Source organism: Neofelis nebulosa, chromosome 1 (genome assembly GCF_028018385.1).
Source record: "Neofelis nebulosa isolate mNeoNeb1 chromosome 1, mNeoNeb1.pri, whole genome shotgun sequence".
In the NCBI taxonomy this organism is placed as follows: Eukaryota; Metazoa; Chordata; class Mammalia; order Carnivora; family Felidae; genus Neofelis; species Neofelis nebulosa.
In genome coordinates, this window is record NC_080782.1 from 42,391,760 (window position 1) to 42,408,253 (window position 16,494).

General features: G+C 50.2%; 1 protein-coding gene across 9 annotated transcripts in view; it reads left to right on the plus strand.

Annotated features, from left to right (window-relative positions):
• Positions 1–16,494, plus strand: part of ABLIM3 (actin binding LIM protein family member 3) — a 108,610-nt gene that overhangs the window by 62,580 nt on the left and 29,536 nt on the right. For all 9 annotated transcript variants that reach the window (XM_058719712.1, XM_058719721.1, XM_058719717.1 and 6 more), the window contains 2 exons: positions 1,118–1,211; positions 9,341–9,428. In XM_058719712.1, coding sequence (XP_058575695.1) covers positions 1,118–1,211; positions 9,341–9,428 — 182 coding nt within the window. The remainder of the gene's footprint in view (positions 1–1,117; positions 1,212–9,340; positions 9,429–16,494) is intronic.

Sequence of the window (16,494 nt, forward strand, 5' to 3'; positions counted from 1 at the left end):
TGAGCCGGTTCTCTTATGCCCAGAGGTGGGGGAAATGGCCCTCTCTCGTCCTGGATTCATTAGCACTACACAGCTGTGTCATCAGATCTGGTCCTTAGATGCAGTGTCCTGTTGAAGTCCCCTCTCCGCACACGAAGTCCTCACTACAGGCCGGCACAGCTGAGCCCTACATGCTGGAGCCGTCTTTCAGTCCTCATGACGACCTGGGCGAGAAACCAGACCGCCCGGCTTTGGATCCAGCTTTAGAGCATCTGCGTTGAGTTACTGAGTTGCCTCATCAACACAATAGGGAGACTGATAGTTCTGACTTCATAGGGCGGCCGGAAGGATTAAATGAAATAATCTATGTGAAACACCTTTGGAGGGCCCGGCACACACCAAGAAATAAATGTCAGTGGCTATTAGTAGTAGGAGGTAGTATAAGAATCATTAACAAAAATCCTATTACTGCCTGATAAGTTTTAAGTGAAACTTAAAACTTCTATGTGAAAACGAAACACATAGGAAGTGCTTAAGGTAGTTTCCTGTTATCTACTGACCCGGGAGGACAGTCAGATGACTCTTTCACTGCAGGTAAAATTTCTTATTAGAAGAGGAGCCCTTTAAGGCTATCCACAAAAATTGACCACATCGATTCCCTCCGGGAAAGGGCTGGGAGGAGGGTGAAGGCATTCCCCTTTATGCCTTTATAATGTGCCAAATGCAACTATCACCTATTCTAAATACAATAAAACTTAATGCATTTTGACAATACTCTTTTCTCACAGCCCTTAGGGATAAAGAGAAGAAAGTGGGTCTGGAGAGCTTGCGGGGAGGAGGGGCGGAAGGAGGACAGAAGAGGGGCACCCATGGCCAGCAGCCCAGACCAGTGGTTCCCAGGTGTGCTCGGGAAGTCTGCCGAGATGCAGATTCCCAGGCCCCCTTCCAGGGGTTCTCTGATTCCAGAGATCTGGGGGGGGGGGGGGTGGCTGGGGAGTCTGCATTTTTGACAAGCTCCCCAAGTGTTTCTAATCTTGGCCCAGTCACCATTGGCTGCAGGTCCTGGAACCTCCATGTGGCTCCCCCTCGGATCCCCACACCCCCAACTTCCTCTCCCTGTGTGGATTTCCTCTTGCAGGGATGGTGTTCCGTACTGCGAATCTGACTACCACTCCCAGTTTGGCATTAAATGCGAGACCTGTGACCGATACATCAGCGGCAGGGTCTTGGAGGTGAGTGGGGTTCAAGGAACTGTGAAGGTGTTTGTGTAGGATGGCCCGTGACTCCAAAAAGTCATCACTGAGGCCCCCTTCTTCCCTCGCCTCCCCCCCGTCCCCCACTGCCTCTACCCCGGCTGAGCTTGCTGCACGACTTGAGCAAATAACTTTGCCTCTCTGGGCCCTCCCAAAGTGAGAAGCCAGACAAAATTATTCCCGGTTCAAAAAACGCCGTGCTGGGAATATCAGTGGCTTCTCTGGACTCAGACCCAGATAGATTACTGGGGAGAGACAATTACGGGTTTCTTCCCAACCTGCTAAAGGATGGAAGCCAGTTTTAATTTTTTAAGCATTTGGTAATGTGCCGATTTAAGAACCAGCTTGTCTACGGGCTTGCTCCCTGAGCCCTGCTTTGGCTGGTCCATCACCATGGCAACAGCTCTCCCCTGCCTCTGATGCACAGCCTCAGCTCTGCCAGGAACAGGCAACCTGTGCCCCTGCCCGAGCTCCTATCTGCTGGCCTTCCTGGCCTTCCTTCCCACACCCTGTGAGCCCAGAAGACTGTCTTCCTGTGGTTTGGGACCACCCACCTCGAGGAGTTCAAAACAGGAAAGAGTTTGGTGCGAAGGGAAAACAATGGCAGAAGACTAGAAACAAGTGGGTTCTGATATTGACTCAACTGCTCCCTCATGCTCAGATTTGGGGTGAGTCTCTTTGCCTCTCTAGGCCTCAGTTTTCCCTTCTGACAGTGGCTGGGGGATGGCAGACTGCTCTTCCAGGCAGAATCGCGAATTCTGAGAACGCCGGTCACTTGGTCAGTGTTACCTGAAGCCAGCGCTTGTGTTGAGAAGGATTCTGCAGCCGCGTCCAGTCTGTGCAGGAAAGAGTGTAGCAACCAGGAAAGCAGGATCCACAGAGATGCATTGAAGCTGAGCCCCAAGGATAAGAAGGAGGCTGTCTCGTGACCAGCTAGGGGAGAATAGAGCTTGCCCCATTCAAAGAACAGAGGAAAAGGCCAGTGCGGCTGAATTATATAAATTGGGGCTAAGGAGGATAGAGTCTATCACACAGGACATATCGTATAGGGCTTTGTAGCCATTTAGGAGTTTGGATTTTAGAGTAAGTGCAATGGCAAGGTAGTGGAGAGTTTTTCATTTTTTTTTAAATGTTTTTATTTATTTTTAAGAGAGAGACAGAGTGTGAACAGGGGAGAAGCAAAGAGAGAGGGAGACCCAGAATCCGAAGCAGGCTCCAGGCTCTGAGCTGTCAGCACAGAGCCCGACATGGGGCTCGAACTCACAAACTGCGAGATCATGACCTGAGCTGAAGTCGGACGTTTATGCGTCTTAGCCACCCAGGCGCCCTAGGTTTTAAACCAAGAAGCAACATGATAAGATTATGTTTCTAAAAGATTGTAGGGAGTCAGAGAGAATAAGCTTAAGGCACAGAGCTGACCAACTATTAAACCTTTCCAGGGAGCAGTAGGAGTGCCATGTGGAAGACAAAGCAAGACACAGGAGCACAGCTGGGGTGTTGGCCTGGATTTCTGAGGGCCCAATACCAGGGTGAGGCGTTTGTGTGGGATTCACTGGGCAATAGGGCTTATGCAAAGACTGAGCATGAGTGACCCACTTAGAGCTGCTCCTTAGAGAGGGCATAACGGACACGGGCTCCATTGGGAGGAAAGAAATAGAAGTGGGAGACCAGCGGGGAGGCCATGACGTCATGGGAAGGATTCAAGACCTACAGCGGCAAACAGAAGGAGCACCACCTACCTCCAGCATGATGGAAGTGAAATTCCCATCTCTTTGCTGCGGGGCAACTTGTAGACAGGAGGGTTGGGGGAAAAGAGGCCAAAAGTTGTACCAGAGTGTCAAGCCTGGATGAGAGGACGTCTGCTGCTGTCATCTGCGGAATGAGGGGTGGCAGGGAAAGCAGCTGATCAAGGCAGAAACACAGCGAGTTCCATTTGGGACAGGTTGTGATTGAAATTCCGAGAAGGTTTCAAGAAAGCGGTCAGAAATGTGGAGCAGAACTCAGGAACAAAGCTCCATCAGGCTTCGCAGCGTGGAGGGAATAATCTCAGAAAGGCTAGGATTTGAATAATAGCGCCAGGGGAGTCATTGGGATGGAGAGAAGGAGGGAGGGAGAGCAAGAGAGAGGAAGAGAGGGAGGGGGAGAGAGGGAGGGAGGGAAGAAAGGAGGAAGAGGGAGGAAGGGGCTGAAGGCAGCCTGGGGGAGTGGCCGCTTACAGGTGCACAAGGGGAGTGAGGTGTCAGAGAAAGAGGAAGAGCAGTCAGGGACGTGGGGGGGGGGGGGGGGAAGAAAGGGACCTGGGCCACAAGAATACAGAGCTTCAGAAAGGATGGCGAGGTTGGCCAGTGTTGGTCAGATTCTGCGGAGCAGTTGAGGACTATGCGGGCTGAGAAGAAGCTGTGGAGTGTGGGGAAAGGTGACCTTCAGAACAGTCTGAGGTCAGCTGGATTATAGGAGAGAAGCGTCTGCATTGTAGTGGGGTAAAGGGTCAGTGGGATGGGCGGTCATAAAAGCAGACTTTTTTGTTCGAGAAGGACGACACTTGGATCACACACAGGGCTGCAGACGGGAACTCATCCCAGCATTTCCAAGCCGCTCTGACACTGTGTCTGCGGCGGCTGTCTTCTCCCTTGTGCTGCTGCGTTGAGCAGTTGAGCATCCCGGGAGCCTCCTCTCAGGCTGCTGGTGTAACCGGGTTTCGATTGATTCCATTTGTATGAGGCTCCATTTAGCATCGTGGACGTATTGATTTTTTTTCTTAAAGCTGGAAGAGACTTTTAGCTATCAACTAGTTAGCCCTCCTCATTTTACAGATGAGAAAAGGGAGCCCCAAGACATGTGGTGCAATCCCAAGGTCATATGCGGTGTTTCTGGTAGAGCCGGAGCTAAAATCTAGGACTCCAGACTCCTATGTCCCACACATGTGGCCACAGCTCTCTGCCACTCAGTGGTCTTTGAGGTCATGTGATGTCAATGAAATACACGGTTGGAGTGAAACAGACTTGGATTCCAGTGTTACCGCTTCCAGCCATGAAACCTGACACCAAGTCACTTTCTCTGAGACTTAGAGTCTTTATCTATCACGGCGAATACTACTGTTATTTAACTCCTGATGGATATGTTAGCGTGAAATAATAGAAAATATATGAACTTCTCTCTGTCCCTGGTTCCCAGCACAGGGCTCCTAAAACTTGCAACCTCCATAAGTGTTAAGAACACGAGGAGCATCTTTTGTATTGATTTTATATAAATTAATAGTATAAGTATTAGTATTTGCCCTTGACCCTGGTTCCTGACACAGAGTTCCTAAATCTCTTCCTAAATCTGGGTGATAGGAGTGGCTTTTGTTCTAATGAGGTGACTGCCGGTGGACTCCTGGAGAGCTTCAGGGAGGGGGCTGGACACCAGAAAGATCTAGCCATGAATAGAAGCTTGGAACTTTCAGGGCCACCTCGCATCCCCCAGAAGGGGGAGAGAGAGGGTCTGGAAACTGAGGTGATGATGGATCGTGCCTCTGTGATGGAGCCTCCATAAAAACCCCCAAAGGGTGGGGTTTGGAGAGCCTCCGGGTTGCCAAACACGTGGAGGCTCTGGGAGACTGGTGCGCTGGGAGGGGCCATGGAAGCTCCACGCCTCCTCCCGCACCCCTTGGCCTACGGACCCCTTCCACCTGGATGTTCATCTCTACCCTTTGTCATCCCCTTGTATAAGAAACCAGTAAACATAAGTGTTCCCTGAGTTCTGTGAACCATTGTAGCAAATTATCAAACCCCCAAGGGGGTCGTGGGCACCCTGACTTATAGCTGGTCGGTCAGAAGCACGAGTGACAACCTGGGACTTGAGATTGGCATCCGAAGTGGGGGAAAGGGCAGTCTTGGGGACCTTAAGCTGGGGGGTCTGATACTCTTTCTAGGTAAATAGTGTCAGAACCGGTTAAGCTATAGGACATCCAGCTGGCGTCTCAGAGAATTGCTTGCAGTGGAACCCCCCCCCCCGCCCCCACCACACACACACACACACACACACACACACACACACACACATCTAATGTCAGAAGTCTTACGAGTGTGGTAGTCGTGTAAGAGTAAAGGACACATACAGAAGTGTCTTTACAGTTAGTGAGGACTTTTTTGGTTGCAAGTGCAGAAACCATAGTCAAATAGCTCAGACCAAAAAGGAAATTTATCAGCTCCCATAATAAAAAGCCCAGGAGGGGGCGCCTGGGTGGCTCAGTCGGTTGAGCGTCCGACTTCGGCTCAGGTCACGATCTCGCGGTTCATGAGTTCGAGCCCCGCATCGGGCTCTGGGCTGATGGCTCAGAGCCTGGAGCCTGCTTCCGATTCTGTGTCTCCCTCTCTCTCTGCCCCTCCCCCATTCATGCTCTGTCTCTCTCTGTCCCAAAAATAAATAAACGTTAAAAAAAAAAATTAAAAAAAAAAAAAAAAAAAGCCCAGGAGTAGGTCTTGCTTCAGGCATAGCTGGATCCAGGGCTCAAACAAATGCATTTGGAGTATCCTACCATCTTGGCTCCACTGTACCCTGTGTGGGCCTTATTCTCAGGAAGGCTCTCCTTCATGATGGGGAAGTTGGACACCACTGGCCCCAGGCTTATATCCTATCAGACAGCATGCCCAGGGGGAGGAGAGATTCTCTTTTTCATAGCTCAGCCCAGGACTGGATCTCACTGGACAATCTCAGGCCCATCTCCAAACCAATCACTAGGACCACAAAGTTGGAATACACTTGTTGGTGGGGTCTGCCCTACTTAACCACATGGACTGATGTGGGGAATGAGTAGTCCCACTCAGGAAAGGCCTATTCGCATGACCCCCAAGCTGTTTCTGGAAGAAGGGGGAAGGACATTGGCCAGCCAAAAATAACAGTTGCCCACCACAGGGCCCAGTGCACTTGCTGGTACACGATAGGCACTGAGTTAAATGCCATCCCCCCCTTTCCCATTCCCTCCCTAGGCCACTCCGCAGCCCCTTTCCTTCCTAGTCTCTGTCCTCTCCAAGGAGAACGACAAACATGGTATCCTGGTACTGCCTTTCCTAACCTTGTGGTTCTCGGTCCTGTCCAATTTGCCCCATTTTTGTCCGCTATTTTCTCGATTCCGGTCTGTTAACAGACAGAATGTCCCATATTCCCTCGCTGACTTGGTTTCCCTTATGCTGGCGCTGGCTGCTCTGGCAGCCTCCCTCCCCAACTCGCTTCCAAGCTGTTGCTGAGATGTTGTGCACCCTCTCCCAGCCGGGGCAGGGTGACGGGGCGTGACATTTAGGAAGACGCCAGGCTTCAGTTGCACCAAGGCGCTGTTGCCTCCCTGGAAAACAGGTCTATAATTGAAATGATAAAGAGACACAAAGTAGGAAGAAGCTACTAATTAAACCGATTATCCTTGTCATGGTAGGAGAAAATCAGTCCCACATCTCAGCTTGGGAAAATAGCAGGCTCCTTCCAAAGTCTGAACACAGTTTGCTTCGATGATGAGAAGGGCGTTTTATCACCGGTGGGAAGCCCCACAAACGAGACTGAAACAGGAACAATGGAGACTTTCTTTGAAAGTCTTCATTTTGAAAAATCTGCCCCGTTCTTCATTCTTGCTAAGTATCTCCAGAACAGGCAAGCCCATGCCCCCCACCACCACCCTCCAAAAAGATTCAGACATAAGCCTTGAGAATTATTCAATTATATATTTTTTAGAATTATCCAATTATAATTTTTGAATTGTAAGGAACCCATTACCATCCACCCCAATGATGGCTTGGGGGGGGGGCCTTTAATAATCCCCCAGTACCCGTCAGTTTCACTCAGGCCTATCCCCCCAAACTGATCTTGCCCTCACATGCATATTTTGCAGTTGACTCTTGACTCTTGAACAACACGAGGGTTAGGGGCACTGACCCCCACAGAGTTGAAAATCTGTGTATCGTTTTGGCTCCCCTAGAACTTACCTACTAACAGCCTACTGTTGACTGGAAGCCTTACCAATAACATAAACATAGATTAACGCGTATTTTGTGAGATAATGTGTATTATATATGGTATTCTTTTTTTTAAGTTTATTTATTTATGTTTGAGAGAGAGAGAGAAACATGAATGGGGGAGAGGCAAGGAGAGAGAGGGCCAGAGGATCTGTAGCGGGCTCTGTGCTGACAGCACAGAGCCTGATGCATGGCTCGAACTCATGAACCGTGAGATCATGACCTGAGCCGAAGTCGGACGCTTAACCGACTGAGCCACCCAGGCGCCCTATCTATATACAGTATTCTTACAATCAAGTAGGCTAAGGAGAAGAAAATGTTATTAAGAAAATCATAAGGAAAAGAAAATACATTTACGGTGCCGTATCGCATTTGTCAGAAAAACGACCCACCTGTACGTGATGAGTTCAAACCACAGTTCAAAGCAGTGTTGTTCAAGGTCAAGTGTACCTTCAAAACAAGCCCCCCCCCGCTTCCAACCCCAGTGCTGAGCCAACCTCCTCCATATAGAGAGTCTGGAGATGCCCCTGAAGGACCCTTATGTGTCACACCCTCTTGGCTGGGATTGTAGTGTCACAGCCGTCAGCGCGGGAGTGAGTGCCGCACGAGTGACAAGCCCTCACGATTCCAGCTTCTACTGCTTCTGGCAAAACCTAGAAGTGTCGCCTTTTCTGAGGCTGTGTCTTGCCCCACAGAAGAATTTGCAGTTGCAAATCATTTACATTTTTACTTGAAATAGTTGTAAGGAAGGAAAGTGGGAATCGTCAAGGCGGCTTACTGAAACCAGACTGGGCTGAGCTGGGGTTGGGACGGAGGCACTCAGGTGCAGCAATCACAGGCCTGGAGTATCGGGGTCGGAAGGTCCCCAACAGGTCCTGCCTTTGTGGGGCCCATTGTTTGTCCACGGAGCCCCAAAAGCCAAGTTTTGCCACATCTATGGACCTTGTATATGCCTGTGTGGCAGACAGCATCACAGCCTCTCCCCCACCTCCCCGCCCCCCCCAACTCCGAGTGCCACAGCAGGCTGGGTCCTCCCAGGGGCACTGGGGATCCACCAAAAGCTGGCTCACTTACAAATAATTAAAAAAAAAAAAAAAAAGACAAAAAACATGTAACAGAAAAAACCAGGATCACTTGCTATACTGCCAGTAACCAAAAAAAAAAAAAAAAAACCACACACACACACAACAACAACAACATAACCCACAGCTCCTGCTAAATTCTACTGTTTGTTGGAGGCTCCAAGCCTCAAATCTGTTCTCGTTCTTAAAAAGGTAGGTTAGTGGGGCACCCGGGGGGCTCAGTCAGCTGAGTGTCCGACTTCGGCTCAGGTCATGATCTCACAGTCTGTGGGTTCGAGCCCCGCATCGGGCTGTGTGCTGATGGCTCGGAGCCTGGAGCCTGTTTTGGATTCTGTGTCTCCCTCTCTCTCTGACCCTCCCCTGTTCATGCTCTGTCTCTCTCTGTCTCAAAAAAAAAAAAAAAAAAGGTTAGTAAGTTTCAGATAGATGTTAAAGACACAGTAGCACCAAACTGGTCTCTGTCCTTGAAGAAACCGGAAGAATTCGGGGTGCCCGGCTGGCTTAGTTAGAACGGTATACGATTCTTGATCTCAGGGCTGTGAGTTCGAGATCCACATTGAGTGTAGAGATTAACTGAATGAATAAAACTTAAAAAAGAAAACAAAAAATTGACAGAGGATTGGAAAGGAGGCCTCCCCCCCCCCCCCCCCCCCCCGCCTTGATCCAGCGTTATTAAATCGCAGGTCCAGGTACATTCAAAGTCACTTGGGTGCCACTAGTGACAAGGGCCCCATTCCTGGGGAACTGTTGGGATATCTTCAAAGCAAGATTATTTCCTCATCTGGAAATGATGGACCAGTGGCTGTCAAGGCTGTTAAGGGGCCCTTCCACTGCCAGAATAGAAGGGCAGGTGTCCAGAGAAGCCCCCTGACCTGCCTTCAGGGACCCGTGGTGTGGAATCACCAAGCTTCCTGGGTGGGCTTTTCAATGGTTCACGAAAGTACCAACACCCTTGATGCGCCCAGGAGATGTTCAGGCCCAACCTGCCCCCTGGACGGCAGCCCCAGCTCTGACCTCTTTATTTCTCCTTTTCCTTCCACAGGCGGGAGGGAAGCACTACCACCCAACCTGTGCCAGATGCGTACGTTGCCACCAGATGTTCACCGAAGGAGAGGAGATGTACCTCACAGGTAGGCAAATGCGGCCTCGTGGAAGGCAGTCCTATCCACCCATGTCTATAAAGGAGATACGGTCTCCTTCATTTCAGTGTTATCTTTGCTTTGGCTTCTTCTCAAAATTGCAATTAACTCGCCCCTCTCCGGGTGGTTTGGCAAAGTTGCCGGTGTGGCTAATATGAAGTGACATGTAATCTGCCTTCCGTCCCTGTGCGCCTCCGCCCGCTGCTTAGCTGGCCTGCTTCCCTGGCAGCGCTCTGAGCAGACTCCCCTGGCTCTGCCTGGGGGTGGGAGGTTGAGCTGAAGCAGGCCAAGGGGACAGAGGACCTCAGAGAGATGCCTGTGTGGCAGGCAGCACCACAGCCTCTGCCCCCGCCTCCCCCCCTCCCCCCACATCTCCGAGCACCACGGCAGGCTGGGTCCTCCCAGGGACGCTCAGGATCCACCGAAAGGAATGGAAGCAAAGAGGGACTGGTTTCCCTCCGCCACTTCAGAAGGCCCAGCCATCAGGCCCCAGGATCCTTGCAAGCCTTCTTATTAGTCCTCAGGCTCTGCTCTGTCCTCCATCCTCTGCCCAGTCCAGCCTCCCGGGGCATCGTCGTGTCCTTGGCAGAGCCCTGAGCCCTGTCCAGAGGTCTTCAGGGCCCCTCCCCACCCACCATCTCAGGTACCAACACTTCAGCCTTGCGTTAGGACCCTCTCACTGAGGTTTCAAGCTGCCTTTCTCTTTCTGGCCCTGGACAAGCCCCACATCTCAGCTGCCAAAGCCAGTTTCCAGTTGCTTCTCCGTCCATTCCACAACTATTTTTTGAGACCCTACCATGGGTGGGCTCTGCCCTGGGGTCGTCAGTGAGCTCCAGCTCCAGCCCGAGCCCCACTGCCCTACGGCCCGATGGGGGGTGGGGGGGTGCAGTCAGTAATCCCACAAATAACTGTCAATAGTGATAAGCTTTATGAAGGGGGGAGGCTTGGGACTCTGAAAGCACTTAATGGGTGGGGTGCGCGTCAGGGAAGGCCCCCTGAGGAAGGGCCAGGAGCGGGGATCCAAAGGGGATCCCAGGAGCGGGGTGGGTGTTAACTGGATAAACAGGGGAGGGCTGGGATATGCCCCCTGATGGGATAGAGGCGGGTAAAGAAATGACAGGCGTGGGAGACCGGGAGGAGACGGAGGGGAGAAACGAGGCTGGGAGGTGGGCAGGGGTGGACAGTGAACACATGCCCTGCTGCCTGCCTCCTGGAACATTCTAGTCTTCCATGCCCCCGTTTGGAAATCCTGCCATTCCTGGCCCAGGTTAGTCACTGCCGACTCTGTAACCCCTCAGGTGCCCCCACCCCACCCACAGCCTTCTTCTCAGGCTTCTCCAGCTTGCAGCAGAGTCCTTGGCCTTCTCCCTGAGACCTTTTGATCCTGACATTGATCCCACAAGTACTCACTGTACAGGTGGTCACTGTTGGCTGATTAGTTGGATAGCTGGCTGATTAGTCATCCCCAGATGTTTGAATAGCCCCAGGAGGGCTCTTCCTCCAGATTTCCCCACAAGGCAGAACTAAGGCCGGGGACACAGTTACAGACAGCATGTCTTCCTATCAGGCTTGTTCTCCCACGAATGCCCACGGCCACAAGTTCCCTCCACTTGCAGTGAGTGCCTTTGCCCAGAGTAGGACTTCGCATCCTTAGCACTACTGACATTTGGGGCCAGAGAAGTCTTTAGCGTGGGGACTGTCCTATGCATCGCATGGCGTTTAGTAGCATTCCTGGCCTCTACCCACTAGGTGTCAGTAACGTACTCCTTCCCATTGGGACAACCAAAAAGATGCCAGACATTGCCAGATGTTCCCTGGGGGGCAGAATAGTTCTCCGTTGAGAACCACTGGCCTAGAGATAGTCAACAGAATCTCGTACCATCTACTGGGACTGCCGGAGCAGGAATTCCTATGCTGTTTTGAACTAGGTGACCATTCCTAAGATGCTGTGAATTTACGACTACTTGCTTGCATGTACAGTCATACAAGTACTGGAGATGGAAGGATCCCACAGGTCACCCTAGACTGTAACGTAACAACCTCATGGTACAGATGGGAAATGTGAGGCCCAGAGACAGGTAGAGAACGTAGGGCCAGACTGGTCTTATGACTCCCACCCCAGGGCTCTTTCAACCTCACCTCCCGGGACCCAGGCTCTGCCTGTTACTTAGGTCCCTGCGAGGACTGGACCTCCTCCTTCCATCAGTACTGATCCCTAGGTGCCTGGGTCCCCGAGTGCGTGCTGCAGCAGGACCTTGGGTTATGTGCTAGGACATTCCCCCTGAGTCTCAGCAAACTGCATGACGTCTTCATGAGCCCTGCGTACATGGCAATCCGGACTTTGCACTTAGTCTGGAAATTTTTTGCGTGGTATTGCTCTCCCCCTTTCCTGGCGAACACATATCCTAGTGTTGAAACCGTTCTCTCGTACACGTTACTAGAACAATCAACATCTTTATCTCCCTGCCTGAATTCTCAATCCTAACTTTGCCCTATTGGGGGCCTTGAACCCTGGCTCCACTGCTTCCTGAGTTCTTGACCCTGGGCCAGACTCTTAACCCTGAACCTCAGTTACCTAGCCTGTAAAATAGGCTAGTAACGGTCCCCACACGGCATAGCAAATTCCTGACACATGGAAAGCTTTTAGTTCATTCATTCATCCAACAAATACCTATTGAGCCTTCACCTGTGTGCCCAGTGCTGCCTTAACTACTGGAGATAGAGCAGCGAGGTCCAACAAGTTGACCGCCCTCACAGAGCTCACATCCTTATGTACCAGAATCTTCTAAGCCCTGCTTCTGGCCAGAACTTCACAGAATGCTGAAAGAGTTAAGTGATGAGGTGAACAGCTTCGTAATCATTCGAGAGAATGCACAATCAAACCTACGACAGAGATGCCTGCGGGAGGTGGGAGATATTTTTGGTGATGAAGGAAGGGCCTGTCACCCTCCTCCTTAATTATCTCCATTCCTACCCTCCTGGCTCCTGGGAGAGTGGGAGTAATTGCAGGGCGCTCAAGGACCTGCCTCAAGGGATGCTGAGTGATTCTACAATGAGGGGGACCAGGCCATCCCGTGCTGGAGTCATGCTGACTCCGGCTGTGGGTGTCGTGGGGGAGGCAGCCACCAGGGGGTTCTGCTCCCACTGAGATTGCCTTGGACACCCTCCCTGGGTGGGGGTAGAAAACTCTCCTCGTAGGCAGCACAGAAGTAGGGAGAGCCCGCTGAGAGCCTGGACTCCTGGGTTCAGGCACCAGTACTTCTGCTGATGGGCTGTGACCTTGAGAAGTACCTTTCTTCTCTGGGTCTCTTCCTTCACCTATAAGACAGGGAAAATTACTCTGTCTCTCATTCATGCATTCAAACTGGGGCCCTTCTATGTGCCAGGCTCTCTGTGACGTGCTGGGTGCTTGGACGTGAATGAGGCACGAGAGCTTGCTTCGTGGGTGAAGTGTACTGTCAGGACAGGAGACCGACTTAAATAGAAGTGTAAACACGATGACAAGCTGTGATTAAGTGCAGAGAAGGGAAGGTTTGGGAATGTTTTGGCCTCCTGATCTTGTCTGGGAGGTCAGGGGAGGCTCTGCTGAAGAAGGGAGATTTCAAGCCAAGAGTTTGGAAATGAGTAGGAGGTGGGAGGGTGAAGAGGGGAGGAAAGATGGTGGAGGCGTTGGGAACAGCAGGTGCAAAGGCCTGCGGTGGGCGGAAGCATTACACGGTGGAGAAACTGAGGCAGGCCCACACACCTCACCCACAGAGAGCAGGTGTGCTCCACAAGGTCCTCACGAATATGGGAGAGAATGAATGTGAAGGTGCTGGGTGCCCCACGAAGCAACATACATGAGAGAGAGCATTAGGAAGTCTGCAAAGTTTGAAAACACGGCCTTTTTTTTTTTAATGTTTATTTATTTATTTTGAGAGAGAGAGAGAGAGAGAGAGAGCGAGCATGAGCACAGGAGGGGCAGAGAGAGGAGACAGAGAATCCCAAGTAAGCTCCACACTGTCAGCACAGAGTCCGATGCGGGGCTCGAACTCATGGACCGTGAGATCGCGACCTGAGCCGAAATCAAGAGTCGGACGCTTAACCCACTGAGCCACCCAGGCGCCCCCTAAAATCCCAGTCTGGTCAGTTCTGTAGTGGGACACGGCAAGGCACTGGCAGCCAGCCTCAGGAGCTTCTTTTGGTCAGTTTGTTTGTGTTTTAATCACTGCGTGATGGCTTTCTGATGAGCTCTAATTGGGAGAAGGCTGACGTCTGTCTGGATGAGAACTTCCTGGACCCCGGGAGACAAGCAAGTTTTCTTTTGTTTGTTTTAAGTTCTGTTGTTCATTCAGCCTTTTAACTGTTTTTGTAAAGATGCCAGATTTCTAATCTGTTTGTTGTCCAAACCCGTCATTTGAGCTTCACCAGGAAATTAGGTCATTGAATCTGTGCAGCAAAATTAAGCGCCAAAATGCCGCAGGTTCGGGCAAAACATACTGAAATCACGAGGTTACAGCTGCTGGATCGGTGGGAGTTTTCTAAGCCCCAAATGTGATTCATGAGATAGATTTTGGTCTTATTCTAAAAATGCCTGTGCCCAGGAAAAAGGAAAGACAGACTTTGCTCCTCTCCTTCTTTCTTACACTAAATACACCCCGATTCCAAGGACCTGGGGGGGGAGGATCACTGGGAGCCCAGGAGCTCAGCTGCACAGTTCTAAGCAGGTCTCTGTCATCATTCATGTATTTCACTAAAACCAACAGGCAGGAAATCTGTTATGAAAGCCTGACAAACCTTACTCTGCTAAGGAAAGTATTGTAACAAATTGTAGGTCCTACTCCATCAGCTGATAATTCATGAAGCACTTACTATGTGCCAGGCACGGTTCTGAGAGCTTTAAATGCAGAATCCCATTTTTTTCCCCACAACAGCCCTATGAGCTAAAAGCGCCATTAACCTCCCCGTTTTAGAGAACAACAAAGTTTAGAAAGTTTATGTCCCTGGGCCAAGGTTAGGCTGGCCTATCTTCCTAGGCTTTGTTTAAGGCAGTTTCTTCCATTTAGCTTCAGAATTCTTAACCTGTGGTTTGTAGTTGCCCTTCTGAATCCAATGAATCCCCCGAAGTTGCTTACCAAAGCTCACACGTAGGTATATTTCTCTAAGGAGAGGGTCTGTGGCTTTTATCAAATTTTCAGAGGTGTCCCCGGCCCAAAATAAAGTAAGGAGCCTTAGTTCTGTGTTAATGCAAATCCAGACCGGAGCCCTGAAAGCTTGCTTTGATAATTACACCAAAACCTTCTCTTCTATTTCAGATCACGTTTTTTTTGTTTTGTTTTGTTTTTTGGGTTTTGGTTTTGTTTTTTTTAGTTCAGGCGATATAATGTCCTGGCACCAGGAGGTATGTATTTCTGGCACGGCCGGGGATGCCATTGATATATAGCGGAGGTTTCTCTTTCCTCTGACAAGCACCTGAAAAGAGGTGCATGGAGGAAGCAGATGTTCAAGACAGGTGCCTTCCGCCCTTCGGATTGCAGAACACCAGCCCTCAGTCATAATCGACGCGTCTCATCAAACCACACTTTAAAAGGCACTAACGTCCTATTATTGGTTGCTATAATCTAGTAGTTTAGCATTGTTATTTTAAATTGGATCTCTCCACTGACAGCTTAGTTTGTAGGAGTAATGCTTAAAAACTTTAAATCTCATGTTTCCCCAATCCTGCTACATAATTTTAGACTCTTCCAACATATCCCGTTACCGTACTAAATTGATATCTCCTAAAGTCTGAAACTACTAAGCATATTTCACTTTAAATAGAATACATTTTCATTTTGGATGAACTGCAATATTTTTTTTAGACTTTTAGGGTTACCAAACATCTTGAATCCTATAGAAAATATTACAGCATAGTAGTTTAAAGTTGGTGATTTAAAGTCTGTTTCTAACTTGCTTCTTCTCTCGGGTCACCTCAAACTCAAGACAATGTGACCATTTTCTCGCCAGTTACATGTCACATCTACTTCACCAGCCAATTTGTCCACGTTGGTCAGAATTAGGTCCAGAGTAGCAATTTCCCTGGTTGCTTCCTCTATTTTCTGGGAAACAAAATTGCCCGCTGGGCAAGTCAAGAACTTGTCAGATACTCGGGTTTTAGCTCAATGAGATGTTTTATTAGTCTGGACTTTTTAGGCGGCAGAAACAACTTTAGGTAAAAGGGCATTGATCATCTCACAGAACTGAGAAGCACCTAGAAACAGCAGGGCTGGGTTGAAGGGCGCACAGGGCTCAGCAGGTGGCTGTGCTCTATGCTTCTTTCTCTGTGTGGCCTCCCGCTCTCCCGCCCTGCCCTGGCTGCCTCTGTGTTGGGGGAGGAGGGCTCCGAGGGCACAGAGAGGCAGCGTTCCCCGCCAGTTTAAGCACAGAAAGCCCAGAGAGACTCGGAGGAGCCCAACTTGGTCATATACGCACACCCAGGCCAGGGCGAGGAGACAGTGTTGGACGGGCGGGCAAGACATCTAAGCTCCCTAAACCCCAATTTCCCCATCTGAAAACAGGGGGTAGCCTTAGGCCCACTTCGCCAGGCTATTGCGTTAAATGAGCGAATGCATGATGAAGGCTTGTAGCACCGAGCCTGGGACCCCCGGCTCTGCCAGTCCGAGCTGATATAAACATCCAGTAAGGTGGAGTGGCCATTCCCCATGATGCCATGCACTAAAAAATGCTGGCTGTTGTCAATGTTACCATCACTATTAATAGCCCTTAGCATAGGGCTTAGCCTACGTGGGCAATAAATGCTAGTCATCACGGTTAGTTTCTACTTAAGTACTACAATTATAAAGCATATGGCATAAGGCCTGGCTTAGGCACTCTCTAAATATTAGTTATAATGATGACAATTAGAATAACAAGAATGCACGACACACAGAAAGCACTCACGCATTTTAATTACCGTGCTGGCTGTTGCTATCAGCCATTACTATTGCCTGTGAACTCCCGCGCACCTGGGCTCTGCCGCCGTCCTGGCAAACAGATTTTTGTTGAGGTAGGGCAGGGAAGATAATAATAATCCCAACCA